We start from the raw sequence: 25,871 nt of genomic DNA, 5'->3' as shown, positions 1-25,871 counted from the left end.
TAAATCAGATCCCCACAAAAAGAGATCAAACCAGGACATTAGGATTGGAATCTCATCGAGCTCTGCGGTGAACTTCTCTAAATGAATGTGGCTCTAAGCCTCCATCAGTCACTTATCACCAGATTTAGCATTAGAGTTCTTAAGCCTTTGATCTTTTGTCACCAAAGTCAAATCTAGTGATCAAGTGGATTGTTCATGTGAGTTCGAGGCTTTCATAAATATTTAATGGAAAAGTAACAAAGCAAGACAATTCGAAAACTTGTCTTCTTCTGTAGCTGTCTCCGAAAAAAGTGATTTTTGGTATTGGCCCGTAAACCTATGTCAATTTAATGAAGCAGAAAAATGTTTATAATTTTATACATACTTGTAATTGGCTGTAAAGTCTTATTTTACATCATACATATGACAGCTGGGATAGGCTCCAGCGGCCCCCGCGACCCTGAAAAGGATAAGCGGAAGCGAATGGATGGATGGTCTTATTTTACATTGTTGGAATTGCAGCTACTAGTACACAGATTGGAAAACTGATCAGTTACATTCATTGGTCACCAAGACCGACTAGCAATCAAAATGCATTTCACTTTGATCTGCCAACAAAATAAAGAGATTTACACGTCCTTACCTGTCCTGTGGGACAGAAACGTTTAATGTTTAAATGTATCCAGATTACAGTTTCAGAGCTCTGATGCGCACTCTTCAAATTAGAAAATCCCAGATTTTCTGCAGCATTAATCTCTTGTCTTGTGTGCAAAGATATTGTATTTAACTGTTATTTTTGTTTTACATTCTTTATACATTTAATCGTCATCATTTGTGAGTAAGTTGCACTCATAGAAGCCGCCTTTTTTTCTGCGGAAGAAGAGTCACATGATCCGAGAAATGCTCCTTTTTTTGTTTGTTTGTTTATTTATGCGAACACAGATCCGGGGTGTACCGGAAGCAGAAAACCCGACTTATCAGAGAAAGTTGATAACCATCGTCGCGACAATCGTTATCTCCAGCTGAGGTTTGGGGGTTAACCAGCTAACGCAAAGAAAGCCTGGTTGTACTGAACTCCCATCGTAGTTTTCCCCTCAGAGAGGGTGAGCTGCTGTTTTCATCATTGCTATCGTAGCAAGCGCAATTTGAATTTGAAAGTTGTGGGTCCACCTTTAGATGGTGCCTGTTTTTGTGTGTTTTTGTTTTTTCCTGATCACAGTGGGGTCACAGAAAGCATCTTTACCTGAGCTCACTGTGGTTTCTTTGCTTTAACTGTCTGTCCAGTGTGCTGAACCGCATCACTGGGTGCTGAAATTTACCCGGTGATGCGCTTTGAGCATTTTAGCGGTTTGTTTTGTTCTTTTCTTGTTTTTTTTCTTATAGTGCATTATTTCTTACATGTCACTGCATCTCAGTATAAAACAGAGGTCTTATTCAGTGATATGTGTCTTTGCTCAAGGCTTGAGGACCAGCAGCATATAAGGTCAAATATCTGCATAATTCTTTGCCCCTCTGTGCAAAGGGTTCTGAAATCTGACCCCATGCACTGTGCATTCATTGCAAACAATATTTCCAGTGGTTGGGGGGAAAAAAGACTGATAAAGCCGTCATGTTGAGATGTCTGCAGTGAAGAGTCTGTTTAATATAAACCTGCAAGCTTGAAAGTCAGGAACTCTTTGTTTTTGAAATAGAAATGTGGTCTCTCTCTCTCTCTGTCACGCTGTCCCCAGGAGACACATGTAGTGATTCACTCTTTCCTATTAAACGGAGGAACTGAAACGTCTGTTGGGCCTTCTGCATTCATTTCACAAATCCTCCCGTCATAGCCCTCCTCTGTGGCTCGCTGCTCTGTGTTTTTGTGTGTTTGTGTGTGTGCAACAAACACAGCATTAGACAAAGGCAACAGTCCACTTTACTTTTCGTTACTCACGTAGCACCAGGAATGGATAAGAAGTCTTGTCCTGAGGGAAAAAAGTTTGACAACTTAGTCCACACGTGTGTGCCCAGCAAGTCACTAATGAGATCTCACCCTGATCCACCAAAAGGTGAGTTTCACTGAATTCTAATCATTTTTTTCTGCCTCTTGGGCACAAGTTTGTTCTCTCAGTGTTCTGCCTCTGTCTTGGAGTATGTCTCAGTTGTGGATTCAGCATGTCTTTACAACTTTATCATGTAGACTTTTATTTTACCTGACTACCTAATACATCAACGTTATCATCTTCTTTTTTCTTGTACAGCCGCTTATAAAATGAGTGAGCGAGTCAGACTTGAGTTCATCCTTTTTCTTTCTGAAACTTTTCTTACATGTCAGAATGCAAACTGTTTAACTGTTGAGGTAGTCAGCGTGTGGCTGTCCTCCCCCCTCACAGAGCCGCCCCTGACTGTCGTGAACCAGCTCAAAGCCATAAACACCACTGTCAAGCCCACCTCGATGGTGGTGCTGAGTCCGACTCTGTGGATTTCTGTGGTCGTGGTCGTGGTGGGGTCCATCTTGGCTTTGACTCTTTGGTTTATCATATACAAGCGACAGACCAGACGCAGCAGCACCTCCGGTAAGGACAACAAGCTTTTGATGGTTTGTGTCACTTAGAGTGTTACGGTTTATAAGTTTGCCTAACAAGTGAAAGATCCCTGGTTCGATCACAGGAGGAGACACAAATCCCTTTGGGGTAGTGTCAGGAAGGGCATTCGCTGTAAAAATCTACCAAAATCATACACGCAGACCTCCCCGCTGTGACCACCGCTTGTGAAAAAGGAGGAAGCTGAAAGCGGCTTTTATAGTTGTTTAAATTCCGCTCATTAGACTAAATAGCAAAATATACATCAGATGCTTTTAATACATCTAGTGATCTAGAGAAGTTATAAGAGGTCTTTTCCTAAGATACATATTTTACAAGACAACATGGTTTTTGAAGCTGTGGAGAGAAGTCGGTTTACTTAAAAAGAGGAGATCTGACACGCAGAGCTGACAGTCGGGTGGAGGAAACAGGGCTGCAGAAGGGCAGGTGATGAACTGTGACGTTCAGCACAGTAGAAACTCCACAGTTTCTGTTCTCTTCTTCTCACTTGTCCCAAGGGTCAGTCCCGCTCCCTTACCATCTATTCTGGTTTCAGCACACATCCGCTGGTTGGGCAAGAAAACGTAGGCACCCCCCGCACAACATTGAAAACACATAAACAGACTCTTCCGTGCCAGAGGTTGTACAGGGCTGTGAAAAAGTATTTGGCCCCTTCCTTATTTTTTGTGTGTTTTTGCTTGGTTATATTTATATGTTTCAGGTCAACTAACAAATTTTAACATTATTAAATACAAAATGATGTTTTGAAATGATTATTTCCCTTCTTAAGGGGAAAAAGTTATCCAAACCATATGTGAAAAAAGTAATTGTTTGCTCAAAAAATTAAATAGAACCGGTATGACAAAGTGAAGTAGGCTGAAAGATCTCAAACCAGCACAGCATGCCACCATCTAAAAAAACTCTGAGAGACAAAGTCATTGATATCTATTTGATTACACATTCTATTAAATTTTATTTATCCAGCGCCAAATCACAACAAAAGTGGCCTCAAGGCGCTTTATATTGTAAAGTAGACCCTACAATAATAGACGGAGAGAAAACCCCAACAATCATATGACCCCCTATGAGCAAGCACTTTGGTGACAGTAGGAAGGAAAAACTCCCATTTAACAGGAAGAAACCTCCAGCAGAACCAGACTCAGGGAGGGGCGACAATCTGCCATGACCAATTGGGGAGAGAGAAGGAAGACAGAATAAAAGACATGCTGTGGAAGAGAGCCACGGATTAATAACAAGTATGATTCAATGCAGAGAGGTCTATCAACACAACAAAGCAATTTTGAAAACTTTGGAACTCCACTGAACCACGGTGAGAGCCATTATCCACAAATAGAGAAAACGTGGAGCAGTGGTGAACTTTCCCAGGATTGGCTGGCCCACCAAAATTACTCCAAGAGCGCATCCATCACTCATCCAGGAGGTCACAAAATAACCCAGAACAGCATCTAAAGAACTGCAGGCCTCACTTTCCTTAGTTAGGGGAAGTTCATGGTTCAACAATAAGAAAGATACTGGGCAAAAAATGGCATCCATGGAAGAGTTCCAAGATGAAAACCACTGCTGACCAAAAAGAACAAAAGGACTCGTCTCATATTTGCCAAAAAACCTCTGGGAAAATATTCTGTGGACTGATGAGACAAAAAATTATTATTTTTTTAAGATTTGTGTCCTGTTATGTCTGGCATTAACGAACACAGGAGTTCATAAAGACAACATCATAACAACAGTTAATTATGGTGTTGGTAGTGTGACAGTCTGGGGCTGTTGCTGCTTCAGGACATGGATAACTTGCTGTAATCAATGGAACCATAGAATCTGCTGTCTAGCAGTAAATCCTGAAGGACAATGTCCGACCATCAGCTCATGGCCTGAAGCTCAAGTGCACTTGGGTTATGCAGCAGGACAATGATCTGAAACACACCAGCAAGTCCCCTCTGAATGACTCCAGAAATCTAAAATAAATGTTTTAGAGTGGCCTAGTCAAAGTCTGAGCTTAAATCCAATTGAGATCTTTTGGCATTCATGCCTGAAAACCCTCCAGTGTGTCTGAATGAAAACAAGTCTGCAAAGAAGAGTGGGCCAAAATTCCTCCACAGTGATGGGGAAGACTCATTGGCAGTTATCACAAACGCTTCATTGCAGTTGTTGCTGCCAAAGGTGGCACAGCCTGTTATTAGGTTTCTGGGAAATGACTTTTTCATACAGGGCCATGCATGTTTGGATAGATTTTTTCCCTTGATAAATGAATCCATTATAATAACAGCATTTTGTATTTACTCAGGTTTTCTTCGTCAAACACTAAAATGCGTTTGATAATCCCAAATACGCAGCTGTGACAAACATGCAAAAAAACTAAGAAATCAGAAAGGGGTGCAATTACTTTCTCACAGCACTGCATAGCCCAAGGCTGAACATTTGAATGCTACAGATTTACTTTGTGAAAACACAAAACCTGTGAAACTAAAACTGACAGTCTGACAGCCAACAGCAGCTGCTTTTAAAGGCCTCTGTGTCTGATGATGGCCTGAATCAGACACACGAGTTTTTGTGTTTCGTAAATACACCAACATGACTGTGGCCATTTTTTTCAATCTCCTGGAATGCAGCTCTTATTCAGCCTTAACTTAATTTAAAAAAAGAGGAAAAACAAAGAAAGGGCTGAGGAGAAGCTCAAGTCACTTGGGCATCCTTTGCGTCAGTGAATAATCTGTCGACTCACACCTCTTACCACAGGAAATATGGAATGTAAAAACATTACTGCTTAGCTGCGTTTTGTTGCAGTGCAGTAGTTCAAACATTTTAGTTGCACGCCTACATTTTTCCCCAATCTTTACTTTGATAACAGCTCGTGCTGAGCTTTTTTTTTTTTAAAGTCACAGTAAAGTTTTCTCTAAGAGATGAAAAATTTGGAATTTAGCAAATAGGATGTAAATTAAAAATCATATATGCAAATTAATATTTAATTTAAATTGTCAGGAGGTTCACTGAACAATCAACTAAAAAAAATAGAATTTTGTGGCAATTTTTTTAATGGTACAGCCTTTAAAGGGGCAATATATTCATCCCAGGCCCGCAGTTCTGCCTGTGAGAAGTCCCGCCCACTTTCTGTGCAAACCTTCTGTTTTTGAGGGGCAACCAGTCAGAAGTCCTCTTTTTCATACAGAGGATTTATATACTCATCAATCTCATGACCTCGTTAACTGTTTTGATAGACATTCGTTTAATTATTTTAAAGCATGTTATGAACCTTTAATTTAAAGAAAAACACGATTACCTTTAAAAGCACCTTATTGATCAATTGAGGAAATAAGGGGGGGAGGGGGGGTTATAATGTTGTGAATGGCTGAGGAGTCTTTCAGCGTGAACGTTCAGTGACAGTTTTTCTGTTGTTTGTGTCACAGAGGATGGCATGCCAAGACAGGAACTTCTTCAGAAAGCGCAGCCACCTGCCAAACTGCACCCTCTGCCCTCAGAAAGAAACGGTCAAGCTGAGATATTTCAGAGAGCGGCAGAGGCCCCATCACCCTGCTCTCACGTGCACTCTGGGAGCCAAACAGGCTCAGAGTGGGAGAATGGCTTCACAGCTTGCAGGGACCTCATGATGCGTGGTGGAGCAGAGGTGGGCAGAGACTCGCCTGCATGCAGCACAATGGCGGAGCACAGAATCCCACTTCCTGCCACAGAGCTGGGTGGCACTGCTTTAGTTACAACTAAAACCATGTAAGGCTGCGGGTGTGTGGTCGTACTCTTTAAGCAGGCTGTGGGGAAACACATTTGTTTGCTCACTAACATTGTGGCCACACCTCTCCCTTTTGTGGGCAAAAAGCAAGTTCATTAAACCTTAGAGTGAAGACTTGGCTTCAGGTTGGGGTACAGCTTTCATGAGTACTGAGAGGGGTCTCCATGAAATGTGAGGTCGAAGTAATATTCTCTAAAGAGATGAAAACACACCTGTGTTCTTAAAAACGTATATCCACTGCATTTATACTGCACGTTGTACTCAGTATACTGAGATTTCTGTGTTTCTACCATGTTTTTATGGGTTTTTTAAAAATAAGATTACGATTTTCTACAGCTGTTTTTATTCCTCTGCACTGCTTGTGTGAAAAAAATAGTGTACCAGGTGACTGTATAGTTTGTTTTTTTTTGCCGTTGTACAGGAAAAGTACAGGAACTGCTTTAAATCTTGTGTCGTATTTCAAACATGTTTTAATAAAACAAACTAAAAATCAACACAAATATTTCTGATGCTGTGAAAACGGAAAGGTAGCATCATTACAGTGCAAAATAGTCTTGATGAGTACTGTTTGGATAGAGTTCCACTGTCTTTGAAGCAGAAAAATATTTACACGATAAATATATATTTTCTTTATCACGTGTTGCTCAATCAGTGAGCTTCCTGCAGGCAACATTGAGACATAAACAGAAGGATGGCTCAAAGTAAAGAAGAGTGCACTGGGTATCCTCGTCCACGTTATCTGGATCGCTTATGGAGAAACATTTGTATATAAATATGCCGCTCTTTGTGCCACAACAGTAACTACTTAACATCTTTAAAGGATCAGCAAGGCGAGTTGATCTCAAGGCGTTAGGCTGTTGGGGATGAAGAGACGTGCTGCTGCGGCGTTGTCTCTCCAACCGATGAATGAACAAAGCTGTCCAAAGAAACCCAGCAGTCCTGAATCTAACTTGACAAACTTGTACAAAGTCTACGTCTTGTGCTGAAAGCTCTTCTATGATCACAGGTAGGTGCTCGGGTTCTCAGTGACAGCTAGGTGGAAGTACTCTGGCAGGCTGTCGCTCTGCGCGCTGCTGTTGGTCTCCCTCCGGCGGATTTTGGTGGACAGGGTCTTCCTCTTTTTGAAGCTGTCCCCTCCACGCTTCTCCAGACTTAACACGATCATCTCTGCCAGATCCTTCTGAAGCGACTGGAAGTTCTCCCTGAGACAGTAACATTGTTTTAGATTATTGTGTAATGATGTAAAACTAAAATTAGGTATCACGCAGATTCTGAAAAAAAATGTGGAACGGTAAAATATAAATTGAAAACCAAATGCTAGCCTACAATATATTTTATCTAATATTCAATCTGTCTAAAAGAAAACTACATTACAAGGGGGAAACTGCTCTTTATGAACTCAGTGTGCATAACATCGGACAAGCTTTGAACCATCCCTTATATCCATAGGTTTTTTGGATTGTGCCACAATTATGTAATTTTGTCAGATCAAATATTTTAAATGTGACTGAAGTGCAGACTTGCAGCTTTAAAACAAGGGGTTTAACAAAAACTATTGTATTACAAAGGCTCAAAAGTCATTGGACAGCTGACTGACAAGCTAGCTATTTCACTACCTACAAGCAGACGAATGATGAAAAATGTTTTCAACAATTTGGAGCCTTCTTTGTGATATTTTTTCTTTCATAATATGAAAAATACTTTCAGTGAGTGCCAGGTCTGAACTTCAGGCTGACCAGTTTGACTCTTTTACTGTAACATGTCCACAGGGTAGTCTGGTATTGTCTCGCTAAAACAAGCAAGGCTGGAAAAGCAGTTATCTGAGTGGCAGCATGTATTACGCCAACATCCGCATAATTCATCCTCATGTAGTAACTTTTTAAAAAATTTACAGTTAATTAGTCTATCAATTAACAAATGAAGCACTTTAAAGTAGGTGGTAATCTAATAATATAAAGAACATACATTATTTATTAAATCATAATACTGTTTACGTATTGTGTTCAGGGTATACCAGAGTTCTTCAACAGTTTGTGTAAAAATTCTTTATTGATAGGACTTTACTCACGCGCTCGGTGGCGTCGGCAGGTTGTAACTTCCCCCGGTCACGCCTGTTAACCAGTATGTCATCATTTTTCCTTTACCCTGTGGGTGAAGTGCAGACAAACACAAACACTCACACACACTCGTGACCTCAGTTTGTGTGGTATGGCATTTAAAGTAAATAAGTAAGTTAAAAAGCCCAACACCACCCAGCTCACCTTCAGATACGTCTCTCCTCGTTTTTCATACTCAAACTTGCAGTCCGTCCTCTGCAGGATGTTGATGGTAGACTGGCTGACATGAATTCTCAGAGCTGGAAAGATGATGTGAAAAGCAGCCATCGGACTCTGTGCTTGCATCTGCCCTCCCTTTGTGCCAATTCAAGCTAAGCGCCTAAGCTGCCAGTGTTGTGAGTGTGTAAAATGTGTGTGGTTGTCTTACGCAGGCCTGTGGACTCCATCCGTGAAGCCGTGTTAACCGTATCTCCAAAGAGACAGTAGCGAGGCATCTTCTTCCCCACCACTCCTGCTGCACATGGTCCTGGACACAATTACATAACAAGATTCAATTTATGCTTCCTTTAAAAAAAATGTATTTAGTTTTTTATTAGCATATAATTAACATTAACCTACACGTATATTATTTGGCCACTAGATGTCAGCAGCTCCATGACAGACAAAGGAAAACAGAGTTTGAGGGCTACACACAGAGAGGTCTAAACTTAATGGTTTATAGAATTTTTAGGAGAACATAAACAAACATGAAATTATGCTGGACTTCTGGGATGTGCAAACTGATATTTCCACTAATGCAACCCCATACATCAGAGATAGACAATTATGAACTGAGTGCTTGCTGCTGAACAGCTGGACGATACCTATACCTCTTTAATCTGGAGGATGTGGCACATCCATGTTTGCAAAAAAAAAGAAAAAAAAAGAAAGAATGTTTGGATTCATCTGACTACAAAATACTTTTTCACTTTGTCTCAGTCCATTTTAAATGAGTTTTGGCTTAGCATAGACAGAAGTGTTCCTGCATCATGTTGACGTTTGGCTTCCTTTTTACATGATAGAGTTTGTATTTGTAGATGGCACGGTCGGCTGTGCTCACAGACAATATTTTTGGAAGTGTTGCTGAGCCCATGCAGTGACAGAATCATGTCTGTGTTTAGTGCAGCGCTGCCTGAGAGTCCGAAGATCACAAGTATCTTTGTATTGATTTTCAGTCTTGGCCCTTGCACGGCGAGATTACTGCAGATATCTCAATCTGTGATCATATTATCTAGTGTAGAGATGATCAGTTTGTCGAAGTCTTCACAATTTCACTTTGAGGACCATTATTATAAAATTGTTCCATAATTTTGAGACATAAAATCTTTGCAGATCTGTGAACCTCTGCCAATCTTTACTGGTAAGAAATTCTATATTTTCTCCTCTTTTTTCCAGCTTTTTGTTGCTGCTGTTAACAAGCAGTTGCCAGGAGTTTTCATAAAATGTTACATTTATTCAATTTAAACATTTGATGTATTTTTTATTCTCTGTTGTGAACATCATTTGTGGCTTTATGAAGTTTGTAGATCATTGAACTCTGTCTTTATTTAGATTTTACACAGCATCCCAACTTTTGCAAAATTCGGATGAGACCATAGTAAAATCATTGTGAATCTCTGGTACCTGAATGTACACCAATACGGATCCATAGAGGAATCCCAGGCAGGTGCTCCAGCTCAAACGTCCCCACAAATGATAGGATGTCCAGGGCCATGTGGGCAATGTCCAATGCATGCCTGTTGCCGTTACGTTTGGGCAAACCGGATGCAACCATGTAAGCATCTCCTATTGTTTCAACCTACGAGACAATGGAAATGTAACTTATCTATAAAATCTTTGTCTTTATTCAAAAAGAAAATATTTATGTCTAACCCTAAGCACTTTCTTAGAAATGATAGATTAATGCTTAAAGAAATTGTGACCTCCTTGATAGTAGAGGCCTGGATTTCTGTTATCCTGCTAAGCTACCTTGTAGACATCATGGTGATCAAGAATGCTGTCAAAGTTCTTGTAGATTTCGTTGAGCATATCGACCACCTCCATGGGGGTGCTGTAGTAGCAGAGGGTGGTGAATCCCACAATATCACTGAAATAGATGGTGACCTCCTCAAACAGCTCTGGCTCCACACTCCCCGTTTCCTTCAGGGAACGCACCACTGGGCTATGGAGACGCAGAGAGAGTGGAAAATGTGATTACTGTCAGATATATTAATGTTACATGACTACAACATGTAAACATCCAAATACAGCATGATGGGGGTTTTCAGCCTCTACACGCAGTAAATGCTGGAGTGTAAATTCTGCGCTCAGTCATGACCAGAGATGGGTAATCTGATTACTTAAACAAGCACCGAGTGCGCAATGACGTAATGGGAAATTGACAGAGAAACTCGCGGATTCTTCCACTGACCGCTGCGGCACACCTGCACCAGGGCAAACCACCCCACTCCTGCTTTACAGGTGAAAATAGAGCAACAGGACCGCTAGTCTTTGATTTTATTTATTTTCAGCTGTGTTTTACTTGCATCTATTTGAAAGACTGAGTGTAAACACAAAAAATATTTTATTTTATGTGCTGGAATGTGCAGAAAATAGGTTTAAATGTTAAACAAATTTCTTCAAGTCAGAGAATGTTGCATATAATTTCATTTTTGCTTGATGCATAAAGTTAAAAGATTAAAACTAATAAAACAAGTTTTAAAAAGAGACTTTTCCATTTGATTACATTTTGTATGATGGATTATGTAGAAAAAGTAGAATTGGGCTGAAAGATCTATCGCTTTATCACCTATTCAGGTTGTAAATCGTGTTTTTAAAAAGTAACTAAGTAATTAATTACTTTTGAAAATAAGTAATCAGTAAAGTCACGGGATTACTTTTTTGGGGAAGTAATCAGTAATTAGTTACTGATTACTTTTTTCAAGTAACTTGACCAACACTGGTCATGACTATGCAGTTATAAGGCTGCATAGTCAGATAGAATGCCCGGAAGAGACGGCGGTCATTACTTCAACAGTAAATACACAAGTGTACAATCAAATTCATGATTAGATTTGTGATGGCAAAGTCACTTTGAGGATGATAATCCATCTTGTTACAGCGCAACGAATGCTAAATCTTTTCTTGCTGAAAGGCAATCAAAGGAAAAGGTCTGTATCTCTATCCAAATAAAAATTAATGAACAACAAAAAATGGACAACAACAAGCCTCCTCCCTACAAAGCTGACCTAGCAACTTATTTCTGACCTCAAAAAGTTGGAAGCAGTTTGATGGACAATATGATTTTTCAATAGTAAACCCCAGGCCTGATATAATTCTGACCATTATAAAAGCTGGATGCTGTGCAACAAAGTATTAAGTGTTTTTAATACTTCTTAATATTTTTTCTTCTACAAAAACAAATAAAAGAATGAAGTGTGGTGATTCTATAGATTTTGCCAGGTATTGTATTACAAAATACTCCAATTACCAATCACTCATTATGATTGAAAATTTGTTATAATTATATTATGTTTATATGTTATGATACATGTGTTATATTTGATAACATTATTAATATCAGTATTCATAAATAGTGTAAATCTGCATAACCTATGTCCCTAAACAGGTGGATATTTAGAGGGGTTTGTTTTTTTAAACAAAACCACTGCCTGCTGCTGCTAAACCTGCTTATTTTTACTAGAGATGGCACGATACCACTTTTTTATGTCCGATACTGATACCGATATCACAAATTTGGATATCTGCCGATACCGATATGAATCCGATATAGTGTTTTTTAATCAACAAAACTGTTTTTTTTAAATATCTTGCTGCATTTTGTATAAGTTCATACTCAAGTTTAAAACAACAACTACACTAAAACTATTCTGTTATACCTATATGCAAAAAAAAAAATTTCATAGTTCAGCAATACTGATCAATCTAATAAACTTAAACCTACACCATCCTCCCTATTCTGGTATTTTAAAGAGTACTTAGCATAAATATTAAGCAACCTAACTAATAGGGTTCCAACTCCCAGCAACAACAAAAATAAATAAATAAAAAATAGGGAACCACCCCTCACGCTCCACCTCATGATGCTTAATCAACGTAATCAACCTTAATTTGATGCAGTGTGAAAAAAAATGCACAGAAATCAATTATTTTTCAAGAAATATTAAATAGATTCAACATCTTTCTTCAACAAAATTGCAGACTGCACAGATGGTACCTTCCCAAAGGAAAAAGTACTATAGCTTACTAGGGTATATATATTAGACTTAATAGTCACTATATACAGTAATTGACTTCTATTCATTTTACATCAAATTAAAACTTTGGGTGTAAGATTCGGATAATTATTTATTAAAAGCTAGACATTTTAAATGAGAATAAGAAAGAAAAGTATGTCTTTGTGCCCCCTTTTCCCTGTTAATGCCCTATCGGCCCCCCTGGCTAAACTTGCTAGATCCGCCCCTGCACAGTTACCAGCCGTCAGCTACGTAGAAAAAGATCCTCGAGTAGAAAGTAATATTAAATACATTCTAACAACAGCTGATCAAGCTTAAACGTGCTGCTGTTGTTCAGCCGCTGGTTTCCTCTTTCTGGTGCAAAGTGGGCCAAAAACAAACCAGAGAGACGGACTCGCGACAGAAAAGCCGATCAGCTGATCATTAAGCAGTTTCATGATTGAAGTAGCAGCCAGAAGAGGCAGTCGCTCCATATATCGTTTGGTAAGCTTAACGCAGGAATGCTTTACAAACATTCAGAGATGGACTTACACACTTGCTGTACTTCTCTCGGGGATAACTTTGTCGGCGATGAAATGCCGGGTTGCTAGCGAAGCTCCACATGCTATCCAGACCACAGACAGGTCCCGCATGCCACAGCCGCTCTATCACGTGATGCATACTGCTCCGACGTGCTAACGTTCTGAGGTGAGTTACGGCGTGTTGCAAGTTTTGTGAGGTGCTTTCCTGATATTTAATGGATCGGATTACATTTTTTATTTTTCTCAGATATCCGATCCAGTAATTTAGGTCAGTATCGGACCGATACCGATACGTACGGAGCCCCCCAGGGGACATGGGAGATAAAAAATTAGGGAGGAAAAATACTTTTGCAAGCGCTCGCAAAAGTCCGTCTTAATTTTTTTTTTCCTCCCTAATTTTTTTTTTTCCTCCCTAATTTTTTTTTTTTTCCTCCCTAATTTTTTTTTTCTCCCATGTCCCCTGGGGGGCTCCGTAGATACGTAATATCGGATCGGTCCATCTCTAATTTTTACATATGTGGTGTGCAACACTATAATCAGCACAACATATACAGAAACACTGTAATGAGGAGGAGAATGCAGACTTGAAAGTTCCTGGTGTCAGATGCCTCTGAGTCAGCTGAGTGTAAAAACCCACCCAGGAAGAAGCATAAAGTTGAGGCGATCCGCTCTGTCCCTCTCAGCTTTGTACAAAGCCGTTCTCTCCTCCACGAGCTTCTCCAAAGTCCTGGAGTACATCTGCAGACGACGGATCAGGTTGTCCATGTACGTCTCTGTGGCTTGGTTATGGAGGTTACTGCATCAGATCAAAAATGTTTTATATCACCATATCAGCTGTTACTGCTACTTACTGCTCTTCATTTAAGAGAATATGACAGAAAGACGTATTTTGAGGAAAACCTCCTCACTTGGGTCTTTGAGGTGAGGTGTTTGGCAGTTAGTTCGGAATGTGTCAAGTTATAAAAATGAATCGAAGCCACACCGAAGAAACACACAATGGGAATCTACCTGAAAATATTTCCAAGCGTTAACTCGATTCTTTTAAAATCTGGCCTCAGTTCTGGGTCTTCCTCCCAGCAATTCTTTATCAGTGTGTACAGCTGTATAGACACAGAGATACACACAAAACACGCATAAAAAACACAAAGAAAAAAAAGAAGAGGAAAGTGTTTTTTATATACTTCATTTAGTTGAATGGATCCATATAACTTTATAAACTCTATAAGAATCAGGGTGTGTTGCTGTAACAGCTCCTTTGCGTTTGAAAGGCTTTTTTTTTTACCTCAATCTCTCTGTCTGACACACCCTCAAAGTTCAGGTCAGGTCTGAAGACATTGTGCCCGATAGGATGCTGCAATCTGTAGATCTTCTCTGTGGGTTTGCACAGCGGTCAGTTAAACAAGATAAGTATGGGACACACGTTACTCTGTGACCTCTGTGTTTCACAGTGTGCCGAATTTTGCATCTTGTATGTGTGAAATGGTCTTTAAATCAACGAAAACCGACTGACAAAGACAGAAATACATTTTTTCAGTTCTGCTGTTTATGGCTGTATAATGGTGGCCTACCTCTAACATCAGTGCAGTACTCTGTGTAGAAAGGGGCTTGTCTCATAACAATCTCATGGGCAATGATGGCATAGCTGTAGACATCGCCTTTTGGAGACACCCCAAATTTACGAAGATGCTCCGGGGCGGTCCACAAATCTGATTGGACAGAAAACCAGCAACATCAGTTTATCATCAGTTACTTTCACCAATCAGAATCACACCTTTCAATGTCAGACACATTTTTCAAATATATTAATTCTATGTTTAAATCTGCAGCTACCCTAACCCTGAACATAAGTTCAGCATTTACAAAGTCAGCCCCCTTCATCTGACTTCCCCTTGTAGCCAGTGCTCATCTTAGCCTGGCTTATTAGAATGTTCGTCAGACATATCTTCCTCCGCTGTCTTGCAGTACTTTGAACAAAAAATAAGAAGACTTATCTGAAATTACACGTAACCCAGTGAGCTGCTGCTGGAGCAAAGAAAAAGGTTAGCTAGTCTTTGACAGCCAAGCCACAGGCGGTGCAATATTTCCTCAGCCTGACAGAAACAGATAGTGACTCTCTATTGGAGATCCTTACTGTGTGTCTCTATGGGAGCTTTGTACAGGGATCTCCAGCTGCCCCTGAAGCCTATTACAGGTACAGTAGACAAAGCAACACCTCTGACTATTCATAGTTGATGTGTTTGAAAAGATAATAATAGTGATCCTTCAGCAATGATGGAAAGTCAGGCAAAGAGATTAACTGTTTACCTGCAGAATGAGTCCTGATTACATCTAACAGGCCAAACAATCCTGACTTTATCCAGCAGCCTCTACAGAAGTTACTGAGACCTCACCCCAGTTTCCTGAGCCAGCCTGGCTGCATTTTCTGCTTCCCTGCAGACCTCAGACCCGCCACTGCTGTTACAAGGTCCTGGGTCATGGAGTAGAAGCTCCTCGGCAGTGTTACTGTTACAACCCTTACAAATGAAAGCAATCTCTTTTGTTTTTTTTAAACAATTGTCCAAGTGTGGAGAATCCACTGGTGAAAAAAAGTCTATGTCTGGCTGGTCAAGGAGAACTTTAAAATAGCATCTATGCTACTCTGTGAAGTAACATGGACGCCATTTAAAACCAAGGTGATTACTGTTTATGATAGAGATGCTGCTGCTATGTGTCGCAGCCAAATAGCAAAATTCTGCTATGTGGCTCCGAAAGTCGATCAGACCCTGCCCCCTCCAAAACAGGATGGAGTCTTACCCAAAGAAATTTTGCATTTTTTTTTTTGTGTCTACAGCTACTGTAGAGGTTCTACAGCAATACAATAGTGTCACGTTGTTCTTCAGTTAAAAATTCTGTGTTCTGATTTCATTAGTAGCCTATTTAACTCCTGAGAGTACTTTAAAATAACTCTCTGAATTAAAAGCTGTTTTTTTTCCCTAGTTTATACCTTTTATAATTGTTGTGTGTTTTGTGCCAGTTTGCTGCCAGAAAACTAATTTGTTTTTCCTTCCCAGTCTTTTTTCCTCACACTGACTTCAGAAGTCAGAGAAAAACTAACAAGAAAAGCTTGTCATGATTTAGTCATGCATTGCAGTCGCCGTAAGGTAATGTCGGAGGCCAAACCAGTCATATCGTTGCTTTAGTTAAGCTAATGTTTATATTTGATTAACATAAATCCTGGACAGTTTATGAGGGGAGGATTATTATTCAAGGAAGTCAGAATACCAGGAGCAAACCCATGCAATCAGAGGGAGAAGAGGCAAACCCTGCACAGAATGGCCACAGCCAACGGGGAGGTTGGCTGATGCTGTGATGTGACGGTGCTAACCACCACATCACTGTGCTCACCTGACCACAGACATGTCATCCCAAGCTCAACCAACAGGTAAAGCAAGAGCAAGGCAACAATGACCATTAGAGAGCCGTCAGTCTAACCCATGCTGGCAACCCTCATGAGAGAAGGATGATACAACCCAAGCATATAAAACACAATTAACCCAGTTAAACTCTCTAAGTCAAGAAATGATATGATTAAATTAAAATCAAGAAATACACTCCAAAAGCTTCAAACACTCAAAACTCTCACACAAACACTCAGAACAGAGCAGGATTCTAACTCAGCAGGAGCTTTTAGGAGAAAACGATGATCTCAGAGCTTAGATCAATACTCAGCCACACTGATAACATTTTTTTAAAGCTTACCTTTTCCTGTATTTAGCATGGTGTTGCAGCCAAAGTCAGTGATCTTGACCACCATACGGTTGTCGACAACACAGTTGGAGGACTTGAGGCGGCCGTGGACTGCAATATTGCTTGAGTGGAGATATGACATGCCCTATCGAATATATACAGCAGAGCAGTGGTTATTATTTGCTATTTCAACAATTTTTTATCATGTGTTCTGGTTGTTTTTTCTCTTAAGAAAATCCTGAAATTATATGTTGTTGAAACAAAATATGTGCTGGAGGTGCTTTAAATGTGGTATTTAAAAACAAACCAGTTACCCAAAAGAAAACAGGCAAAATAAAAATAAAAGAAAGCATTTAATAAATCACATACTCAGAAAGGCAACTTAAAGAAACAATACCTTTGCTATGTCATACATGACTGATATTTTAAACTCCATATCCATGAATGTTTCATCTGGGTAAGAGATCCTGTCACTGAGAATGTACTGGGGGGAAAAACATGAGCAAATTCAGGTTTTAGCATTTTTGGAAACTGAAACAAGTCTGTGTGTGAGAGAGTCTGAATCATATGCATTCATACACACTGTAAGTGTTCTTTAAACACTGAGTGTCCATAACTTATCAACAAGTGAACATCAAAGTCACTGTGAACTATGTGAGCACTGAAAAGTCAAATCAGCATAGAGTCAAAAATTGTGTTTTTCTGCATGCAGTGTGACAAAAAGCAGACACAAAGCTCAAATCATCTCAAATTAGTTCTTTGAACTTTGTAATCAAACGGCCTCCACATCACCAAATCTCAATCCAGTCGAGCACCGTTGGGAACAGCAGGTGTAACTAATGAAGTGGCTGGTGAGTGCATTTCTGTGCTCATGGGTGTTTGTTTTTTTTATTGTTATACAGATTAGAAAACAATCTAAACGATAAGATAAACTGATTTACAAACAGAAATCCCAGCAGCAGGACCTGATATGAAGGTAGAAACAGTGTGTGAACGTTGCTCTGCTCTTACCCTGAGGGAGCCCCTCTGACACAGCTCAAACACACCGTACACACCATATTCAAACTTCACTGTGCCATAAAATTTGGTCAGATTGTAGTAGTCAATGCGCAGCAGCTGGAACATGAAGACAGTGGCAGGGAGAGTTAATTATTTTTTATGTACTTTTATTAACCTCTAAGATAAAACGCAGAGTTATCTTACAGTGTTGAGCTCAATCCTCTGGTCCTCGGTGAAGTCTCCCTCTGTGGTTTTCAGCTCTTTCATGATTACAGGCTGGAGAACACAGAGAAAAGGACCGACATGATCATTTCCCTTTGAATCTTTTTAAAATCAGATATCAATTTTTTGGATTGCTGATACCTTCTTGTCGTAGCGGCCTCGCTGCCTGAAGTATATACTGTCCTTCCTCTTATCTTCATCAATCTGTTTCATAAACACACACATACATTCTTATCTTGAACTGCCATAGATCTGAAAGCTTTTTACATACATTTTAGGACAGGTTTTATTTTCAATAAGATAGCTGCAGATGTATGGCCCTGTTCTAACACAAGAATCACTGAGCAAACAGGTCCAAAACAGAGCAGGCATCCATGACTTAACATTCACCTTCCTTCTAGGTGTATCATGTTCAACATGGGCTGCAAAGCAGCTTGCAGAGGCATTAAGATCATCTGTTATCACCTGGGATTGTGTGACTCTTGGACATCAGTTTCACTTTTTATTGAACTTTAACAATTTAGCACATACTCTGACATTTTCATGTAGTCATATCTTATTTATCTTGTTTAATGCGTATCAAAAAAAAAAGCCTTACTGTGTCATAGAGCTGCATTTTTTCAGCAGTCAGGGAATAAAATCTGGAGTTAAAGTTTGCTGATGAGAGCATTTACCTTCAGAGACACTTCCTTCTCATCCAGAGGGCCAATCAGGTGAGGTTCGATGTGAGACCATTTCTTCTGTAGACAGCGTTCTTTCCTGTTCTGCCTGTCAGTAAAAAAATATTTTTAAAAAGCATGCAGTAAATGATCGTATATGTTTACTGCATAATAAGATGTTGTTGCGCCAGGTTGAAAAACACAAGGCAGTATTTGCCACAGAGCTGTTACCCTGTCTTCCTTTACCTAAATAAGGCAAATACTGCCTCATTTTTTCAGCTCAGCTCTAGTGATGCACTTGTGCTAAAATGTGACATGCAGCTCTTCTACCACAACTGGGAAATGAATCTGCAGTTTACCTGTAGAAGATAAGAGCGACTCCCGTCACCACCACAACGCTGAGACTCAGAACAATCACAATGATTTCCTGCATGTCAAACTCTGAAAGCAGACATGCATGAATAGAGTAGAAGATTCAGAGCTTTGCCTTGAATAAAGCATTAAATCATTCTGTAAATTATTCTGCAAAAAGTTCATGTGTGTTTTACCATCCGGCATCTTTGGCTCGTCAGGAGGCAGCTTGTTTCCTGCCCACGGCAGAGTGGGGTTTTGGGTGTAATTGATGGTTTTATTTAGTGATGTATCAAACAATAGCAGAGTTTTATACTACAGAGGAAGAGAGAGAGGAAAAATGTAAGGAAAAAAAACAGCTATTCACTTTTAATGCAGCAGTGTTAACTGATTAATAAACAAAGGTTTCACCTTGGCAGTGTTAGCTGATGTGTAAATGATTGAGAAGTTAACATCTCTGTCCCCATATTCATCAAGCACATAGTGTCCTCCCATACCTGCTTGCACACACAATCATATAAACAAGACAATAAAACATTTTTGCATTATGCTTTTCCAAAAAGTTTCATTTAAAAAAAATGCTTTGACTCAATGTTACCTAAAAATTTGACATGAAAAACTGCAAATAATTATTTCATTATCAATAAATTCTGTTTATATCCTTTATTAACTGTTAGGTAATTGCAGCTATACAACATGAGAAATCTGCATTTCTGAAAGTCAAAGTTGATCTTTTGAAGCTTTGTTTTTTCTTTTTTACACAATAACTACAAAACATAGAGATTCTATATACTCCAATCAAAATTATTGCCAGCTGAACGGATTAACAGATAAATCACACACAAATTACAAAAAGCACTACTCGAAAAATTAAAGTAATGATTAGGGTGGCAAGAACTGCTGCTCCTGGAGTGGCCACTGGAGGTTGTCTCCTAAAGTGACTCAATCCTTATAGACTCCCATGTTTAAAAGCCCAAAAACTACTCATCCATTTGTATTTTGTTAAAACGTAAAGTTCAGGATGTGGCTGCTTTGACTGCTGACGACGGTAACACTTTCATAAGTGGAAACTTGATTTATTGTATACATGCATAAAATAATACACGTGAAACTTAAATTGTTCTATGACTGTTCAAAGAGGGATTCTTCCTGGCCCTACCTTTCACAATAAAACATGTGACTGCTGTAAATAAAATTGATTGGTAGAGGCAGGATACACATAACTCATAACGCATAGAGACAGACAACCATTCACACCTATGGGCAGTTTAGAGTTACCAATTAACCTAACCCCTCACATGACTACATGTCTTTGGACTGTGGGCGGAAGCCGGAGTGACAATCACTTCTGGCTACAAAAAAAGAAGCCATTTTCCAAAACCCCTGACATGCAGGCTTCATAAAACTGAGCCCAGAAGCAGGTGACCTTATGGTGACTCATCCATCTTTTATATACAGTCTGTGGCATCCCATTATTGCTGTAGTCGGTACAGAAAAATAAATCACAATGGAATCGTTTTCATACCTGTACCTTTTAACCATAAAGAAAAATCCAGAAGACCGACTGACCCTTTTACTTGGGTACAAGTAAGAGGGCAGGATAAGAGTTAGCCAGAAAACAATAAAAGTTACCATAAAACAAAAGATCAAGGGCTGTAAATACTCACTTTGATCTCATACTCTGTATCTTGGAGGACAATCTCCACATTACAGTGAGCTGAACTGCAGTAAATATTAACTTGAAGAAAAAACAAGCAATGAAAATCTCTTTATCCTTTCAAAGTCATCTGAAGTCATCTTCAGGTATGATTGGTTTTGTTGTATGATAGCATCCAAAACCTCAACACAGAGCAGCAGAATTTAAAAAAGAGACGGCGGTTGTGTTTTAATGTGAAAGCCATCTTTGTTCCTCAGCTGCAGTCAAACGTTGATCTAAGCAACATCAATCTTGTGGGCATAAAATAAAAGAATGTTTAACTCATCCTTCTTATTTCAGCTACTTGAATAGGCATGGTGTCCTCCCGGATACTGCTTATCACAGTCCTCCGGCATTCTGCCTCCAGCTGTGTTATCTCTGGTCATACGCACCATAAAATGAGATGTTTCCAAATGGGTTGTCACCCAGAGAGCCATTGTCGGTCCCGTTGTATTTTTGCATGCTGAGCATCCTCTCTCTGAGTGCTTTACCAAACAGCAGAGTCCCATCATGATATCCAGCCACATAATCATTTATCTGCACGAAAGAATGGACGATAAAAGACCGAGCAGTTACTTCATGTGGTCTTCTTTCTAAACTTGAGGTGCGACTCACCGTTTCATTGAATGAAGAGCTAGAGGTGTAGTTTCTCTGCGGCAGAGTGACCACTAAGACACTTTCCATACCCGCAGAAGATGTGGTGTTTAAATAATAATCAGGGCTGAATGAAGGAAAATAGTTTCTTAGTATTAAGATTTCTTGATTCCCACTTAATAAAAACATTGTGGTAGCAGTGCATATGTGAAACAATAAATTCATGTCCAGGCTTACTTGTACACATCTATGAGAATAAACAGGAAGTCTTTGGGAATCTGGCCCACCAGCTCCTTTACTGAAATCATCTCATCAGTGTTCCCACATAAGATTAAAACTGAAAGAAATAAATCAGTTTTACAGTAAGCAAGAAGGAAAATTCTTCAGCTGTCTTTGTGCACTTCTTCAGTCAGACTACTGGTTGTTCAGCTCTTTCAGTCTTGACTACTGCTTAAATAATCAACTTACAATGAAATCCCCAGAGGACCAAGGCATTTTCTGCTTTATTAAAAAAACTATAAATTCTCAAAAACAGACAAAAATATATATATTCACTGTTGCTGTGTCTTTTCGGAGACTGGAACAATTTTTTCAGGCCCTCCTCTCCATGAATTGCCTCTGTGTTTGTGCCCAGCATAAACTTGTTATTTTGTGCCGTCAGTGCATTGATATACCTGTGGCAAAGCAATGAAACAAATCAAAAAGCTGGTTTATGCTGGAGTACAAATGAAACAACAGATCTTATCCATAATCACTTGAGTTTGGCTCACCAGAAGCAGTCCTCAGATGCATTGTTGGTTTTCTTATAGACGTAGAATCGGCTCCACGGCTCCTTGAATGGCAGAGTTTCATTCAGAAAGTGAAGGAAAAAGTCACAGATCTTTCGTGCTGGAGGCAGAATTCGGGTTAGTTTAGGCTTGTAGTCACAAGAGAGGCCAAAACTTCCAGCAGAGATGATGGGAATGGTTAAACGCAGACCAATGTTTTCACTGGAGAAAAACAAACGGGCAAAAATTAAAAACTCATGAATTAAAAAATCTCCTGAAAGTAAAAGAAAAAGATCCATACTTACTCTACTAACTGATAGGTGGCATATGTGCAGGAAGGCCCCAGCATGACACATCCAACTTCACCATTAGCCTGAAGAAAGTTACAACTGCATTAAGGAAAATGAACTTCAGAGCAGTTACTTCACAGTCTAGTACTTGCATTTAGTCTTTTTGCTTCAATTCCTCCTAGCTCTGTAATTTTGCAATATTTCCCCAAATCCATTTCATTAGTCCCCAGTAAAATTGGACAAATCTGTTGCTCTTGACTGTGCTGGAGGAAGCAGTATCAGCTGTTTGGCCTAATGTCAGCTGCACTGACTGAGTTCACTATGTGGCATGCTTTGTCTACATTGCACTGTGCTTCTATTTAGCCTGGTGTTTGTGGTGATACTTGTATCTTGACATTCCACTAATTTATAAGTATCATAACTTCTATATCACCAAACCCTCTGGTAAACTTCCTCTTTAGCTCAGCTGCCTCTGTGACCGATGCACACAGTTACCTTCCAATCTAAACCAAACAAAGCTCATAGTTTAATCTCTTGCAAGTGATGGCAGTATCATCTTCACATAATCAATGAGTCTGTGGCATCAAGCACAAGTCATCAAGTCATCCTGCCCCCAACACCACTCAGAAAAATATTTCAGTATTTCTCTGATCTCTTTCACTTCTGCCCCCTTCCTCTCAAATCTCTGCTCGTCTGACACTGGACACTTGTCAGATAATATCTCCAAGCTGCAGACCTTATATACTGACTGTTGTTTACCTGAGGTCTATACTGTATGACTTTTTGGTACATAAAATGGGCAAAAGTATTGGGTCATTCTGTCTGCCTTTACAATCACTGATGAAAGAGTGGGTTGTTCTAAAGAGCTCGCTGAATTCAGACGTGCTGTGGAGGTATGTAACAACGACAGGATGCCATCATTGCAAGAAGTCAGTTCATAAATTTCTTCCCTCCTAGATCCTCTATGATCAGATGTAAGTGTTTTTATTGCAAAGTGGAAGCATTTAGGGAGCAAAAGAGTTCCCAATCCCTTCTGGCATTAACATCAGCATAAAAACTGTCTACCGGGAGCTTCATGGCACCTTCTCTAGATGTAACATGTAGATGTCCCATTACTTTTGTTCATATATGAGGAAAGGTTATTTTACAAATCAAATATAAATATTACTATTATTATTATTTGAATTATGACGAATAACAGTGGTGACATTTATGGAAAAAGTCTACAGAGAGCTGAGGTCATCACTGATTTCTTTGTTTTCTACAGATGATGTTTTAGAAATAATATTTTCATGCATCCCCAAGAAATGAAAATGTCCATTCACGATGTTAAGTTCATGTTTACAACTAGAACTGTCCTGCTGTGTGTAATGATGCCAGTTACAAGCCAATTTAAGCATAACAACCTCAAACCATCAGTAGTTGCAGAACTGCAAAAACCCCTCAGACCTATTTACAAGATCTAAAACAAAGGCTTTAAAAAAACTCGGGGGCTTTAGGAACAAGAAAATCACATCAGAAAGTGTTATGTCTGATTGTGCCCACTATGTTTAAGCAAGTAACCACACTTACGTTTAGTTTCTTGAGTATTGTCAACCCCTCGCACGTGCTGCTCCCGCAGCCCTGCCGCTTGTACAAGTTGGTGTTGAACCCATTGAAGTTAGCAGTCAAAGTGAAGTCTAAATCTTGAGTCATGGAAAACAAATTGATAAGAGTTATGAATGTCGGAAAACAATGAGATTAGATTAGTCTGACACTGGCAAAAATAGGTCTAATGGTTGAATTTGCATCAGAAGCAGGAAGAACAGTAACATTTTTTTTTTTAAAGGGTCCCTTAATAACAGATACAGCAGATATGTTTAAATAACATATCTAAACATAACATATTTAAATCTCTAAATTAGTTTCATTTGTATCATATCTGTCAATATGTTTTTCCCCTACAGAATAAAATGCTAAAAATTACTTAAAATAGCATCATAACAAATGCTTTTGTCCACCAGAGCAGCTCTGGCTCCGCTGTTAACAGCACAGCCAAGGTTGTGTGTGACGGAGTACAGGATCAGAGTCGAATGGTGTTACGGGTAGCTATTAAACATTCCTGAGAACCGTGAGTCATCTTTTGTCCTTCTGTTGGCATTGACTGCAGAAATCTTGCATCAGTCCTTTTAGTAATAAAACGAGCAACCTTGAACTATTTAACAACAGCGAAAGTGACATATGATTTGGTACATAAACCACAAGTTAATGATGTATTTAACTTTTTCGTGGTAAACACGCACAAGCAGTAAAACACTGGTCAAACATCAGTGAGACAGATTCCTGGAAGAATGATTCAAATACACAGAACACTTTTAAAAGCTACTTTAATGGTTTCCTTGCGGGACCCGACTATTTTAGCCTCGCCTTGTACACACAGTAAAAGGACCTAGAAAGAGGTATCTTTTATATCTATCTGCAGGCAGCTTGAGAAAAATGTATTTATATGTTATATCTTTTTAACCTATGATAAATACAATTTCATGTGAAAATAAGATAATAGTCATACATAAATGTCATACTTTTAGACTAGGCAAACAAAAACCAAGCAGTCCAGTTTTTTAATTTTTAATTTTTAAGCTAAGTGTGAAAGTTGACAGTAAAGTATGTTTTGTGTAGGTTAATGCATTCGCAGAGAGACTTTTAAGATACTGCTGTATATATTGATACCCTTCTTGTTGTTCTTCGAGCCTGATGTGTTTTGTTTTGTGTGTTTTTTCTGTTGGGTATCTATCTGTCCATACCATACTTATCGTTCTCCTGCTTGTCAGCTAGAATAGCTTGTTCCACGGCCGCCTTCACAAGTGGCATGCTCCATTCATAAGTGTTGTCCTCCAGCAGTACAATATTCATGTAGTAAGAACGGTTTGAATTCAAACAGTCATCAATCATGTCACTGGCGACCATGGCGAGCGTAAGTACGCCCAGGTAAAGTAAACTGGACATCCTGATCACTGAGACTTTCATTTTTGCCTCTGAATTTTTGGCTCTAGTATAGATGTCAAAAATAGAGACCTCTGCTCAGGTAAACAGGATGCTGGAAGCACGACATATCTTCCCCACTGATGACAAAAGTTCAAAAACAGAAGTCAGCACATCTCTGCAGTAACCAAAAAGAAGTCGCTCTCCTGATCCGATGCCAAGAATCCAGGTAAGAGAAGTTTTGTGTAAGATCCGGCCCCCAAAACTTTCAGTAAATTCAGAATATCGAGATTGAAGACCAAAAAGAAAAGAAATAACAGCTGTTATGTTCCTCTTGGTAAAGACCGAGTTCTTTAATCGTCCACCTTAGTACAGGCTGGTCTCCTTTTGTTAATGAACAACTGCAGTGAGGCAGAGGGAGGGCAGGGCAGGAAAAACTCACACACTCTACCTGGAA

At 39.4% G+C, this 25,871-nt stretch overlaps 2 protein-coding genes across 3 annotated transcripts; one reads left to right on the top strand and one right to left on the bottom strand.

Moving 5' to 3' along the window:
- The first annotated feature begins 1,774 nt into the window (after positions 1-1,774).
- On the top strand, positions 1,775-6,742 carry LOC309705846 (uncharacterized protein). The gene is made up of 3 exons (XM_082531869.1): positions 1,775-2,024; positions 2,349-2,531; positions 5,960-6,742. The coding sequence occupies exons 1-3, from the start codon at positions 1,922-1,924 to the stop codon at positions 6,280-6,282; spliced, it is 609 nt and encodes a 202-aa protein (XP_082387995.1). The 5' UTR covers positions 1,775-1,921; the 3' UTR covers positions 6,283-6,742.
- gucy2ca (guanylate cyclase 2Ca) lies at positions 6,573-25,871 on the bottom strand. 2 transcript variants are annotated; one of them, XM_082531820.1, is made up of 27 exons: positions 25,237-25,871; positions 24,026-24,138; positions 22,469-22,536; positions 22,167-22,385; positions 21,952-22,070; positions 21,634-21,733; positions 21,418-21,523; positions 21,195-21,339; positions 19,518-19,603; positions 19,304-19,421; positions 19,115-19,196; positions 18,771-18,864; positions 18,238-18,300; positions 18,079-18,150; positions 17,887-17,991; positions 17,273-17,359; positions 16,888-17,020; positions 14,718-14,855; positions 14,432-14,520; positions 14,158-14,249; positions 13,787-13,945; positions 10,362-10,554; positions 10,017-10,191; positions 8,782-8,880; positions 8,559-8,653; positions 8,366-8,442; positions 6,573-7,499 (listed from the first exon to the last, which is right to left on the bottom strand). In XM_082531820.1, the coding sequence occupies exons 1-27, from the start codon at positions 25,457-25,459 to the stop codon at positions 7,298-7,300; spliced, it is 3,252 nt and encodes a 1,083-aa protein (XP_082387946.1). In that variant the 5' UTR covers positions 25,460-25,871; the 3' UTR covers positions 6,573-7,297. The 2 variants fall into 2 exon arrangements, with proteins under 2 accessions (XP_082387946.1, XP_082387947.1); XM_082531821.1 differs by lacking the exon at positions 25,237-25,871 and adding an exon at positions 24,454-24,552.

This window comes from Aulonocara stuartgranti, assembly GCF_965226115.1.
Source record: "Aulonocara stuartgranti genome assembly, chromosome: 4".
Classification (NCBI taxonomy): domain Eukaryota; kingdom Metazoa; phylum Chordata; class Actinopteri; order Cichliformes; family Cichlidae; genus Aulonocara; species Aulonocara stuartgranti.
The sequence above is the reverse complement of the archived record's forward strand: the minus strand, read 5'-3'. Positions and strand labels throughout refer to the sequence as shown.

Excerpts from the sequence above, each read along its gene's own strand:
- LOC309705846 (XM_082531869.1), top strand. The coding sequence starts at position 1,922 with ATGGATAAGAAGTCTTGTCCTGAGGGAAAAAAGTTTGACAACTTAGTC. Across the intron at positions 2,025-2,348 it reads TCACCCTGATCCACCAAAAG|AGCCGCCCCTGACTGTCGTG; the intron begins GTGAGTTTCACT and ends CCCCCCTCACAG. Across the intron at positions 2,532-5,959 it reads CAGACGCAGCAGCACCTCCG|AGGATGGCATGCCAAGACAG; the intron begins GTAAGGACAACA and ends TTTGTGTCACAG.
- gucy2ca (XM_082531820.1), bottom strand. The coding sequence starts at position 25,459 with ATGAAAGTCTCAGTGATCAGGATGTCCAGTTTACTTTACCTGGGCGTA. Across the intron at positions 19,604-21,194 it reads TGGAAACATCTCATTTTATG|GTATGGGAGGACACTATGTG; the intron begins GTGCGTATGACC and ends GTGTGCAAGCAG. Across the intron at positions 19,197-19,303 it reads CGAGCCAAAGATGCCGGATG|AGTTTGACATGCAGGAAATC; the intron begins GTAAAACACACA and ends GTCTGCTTTCAG.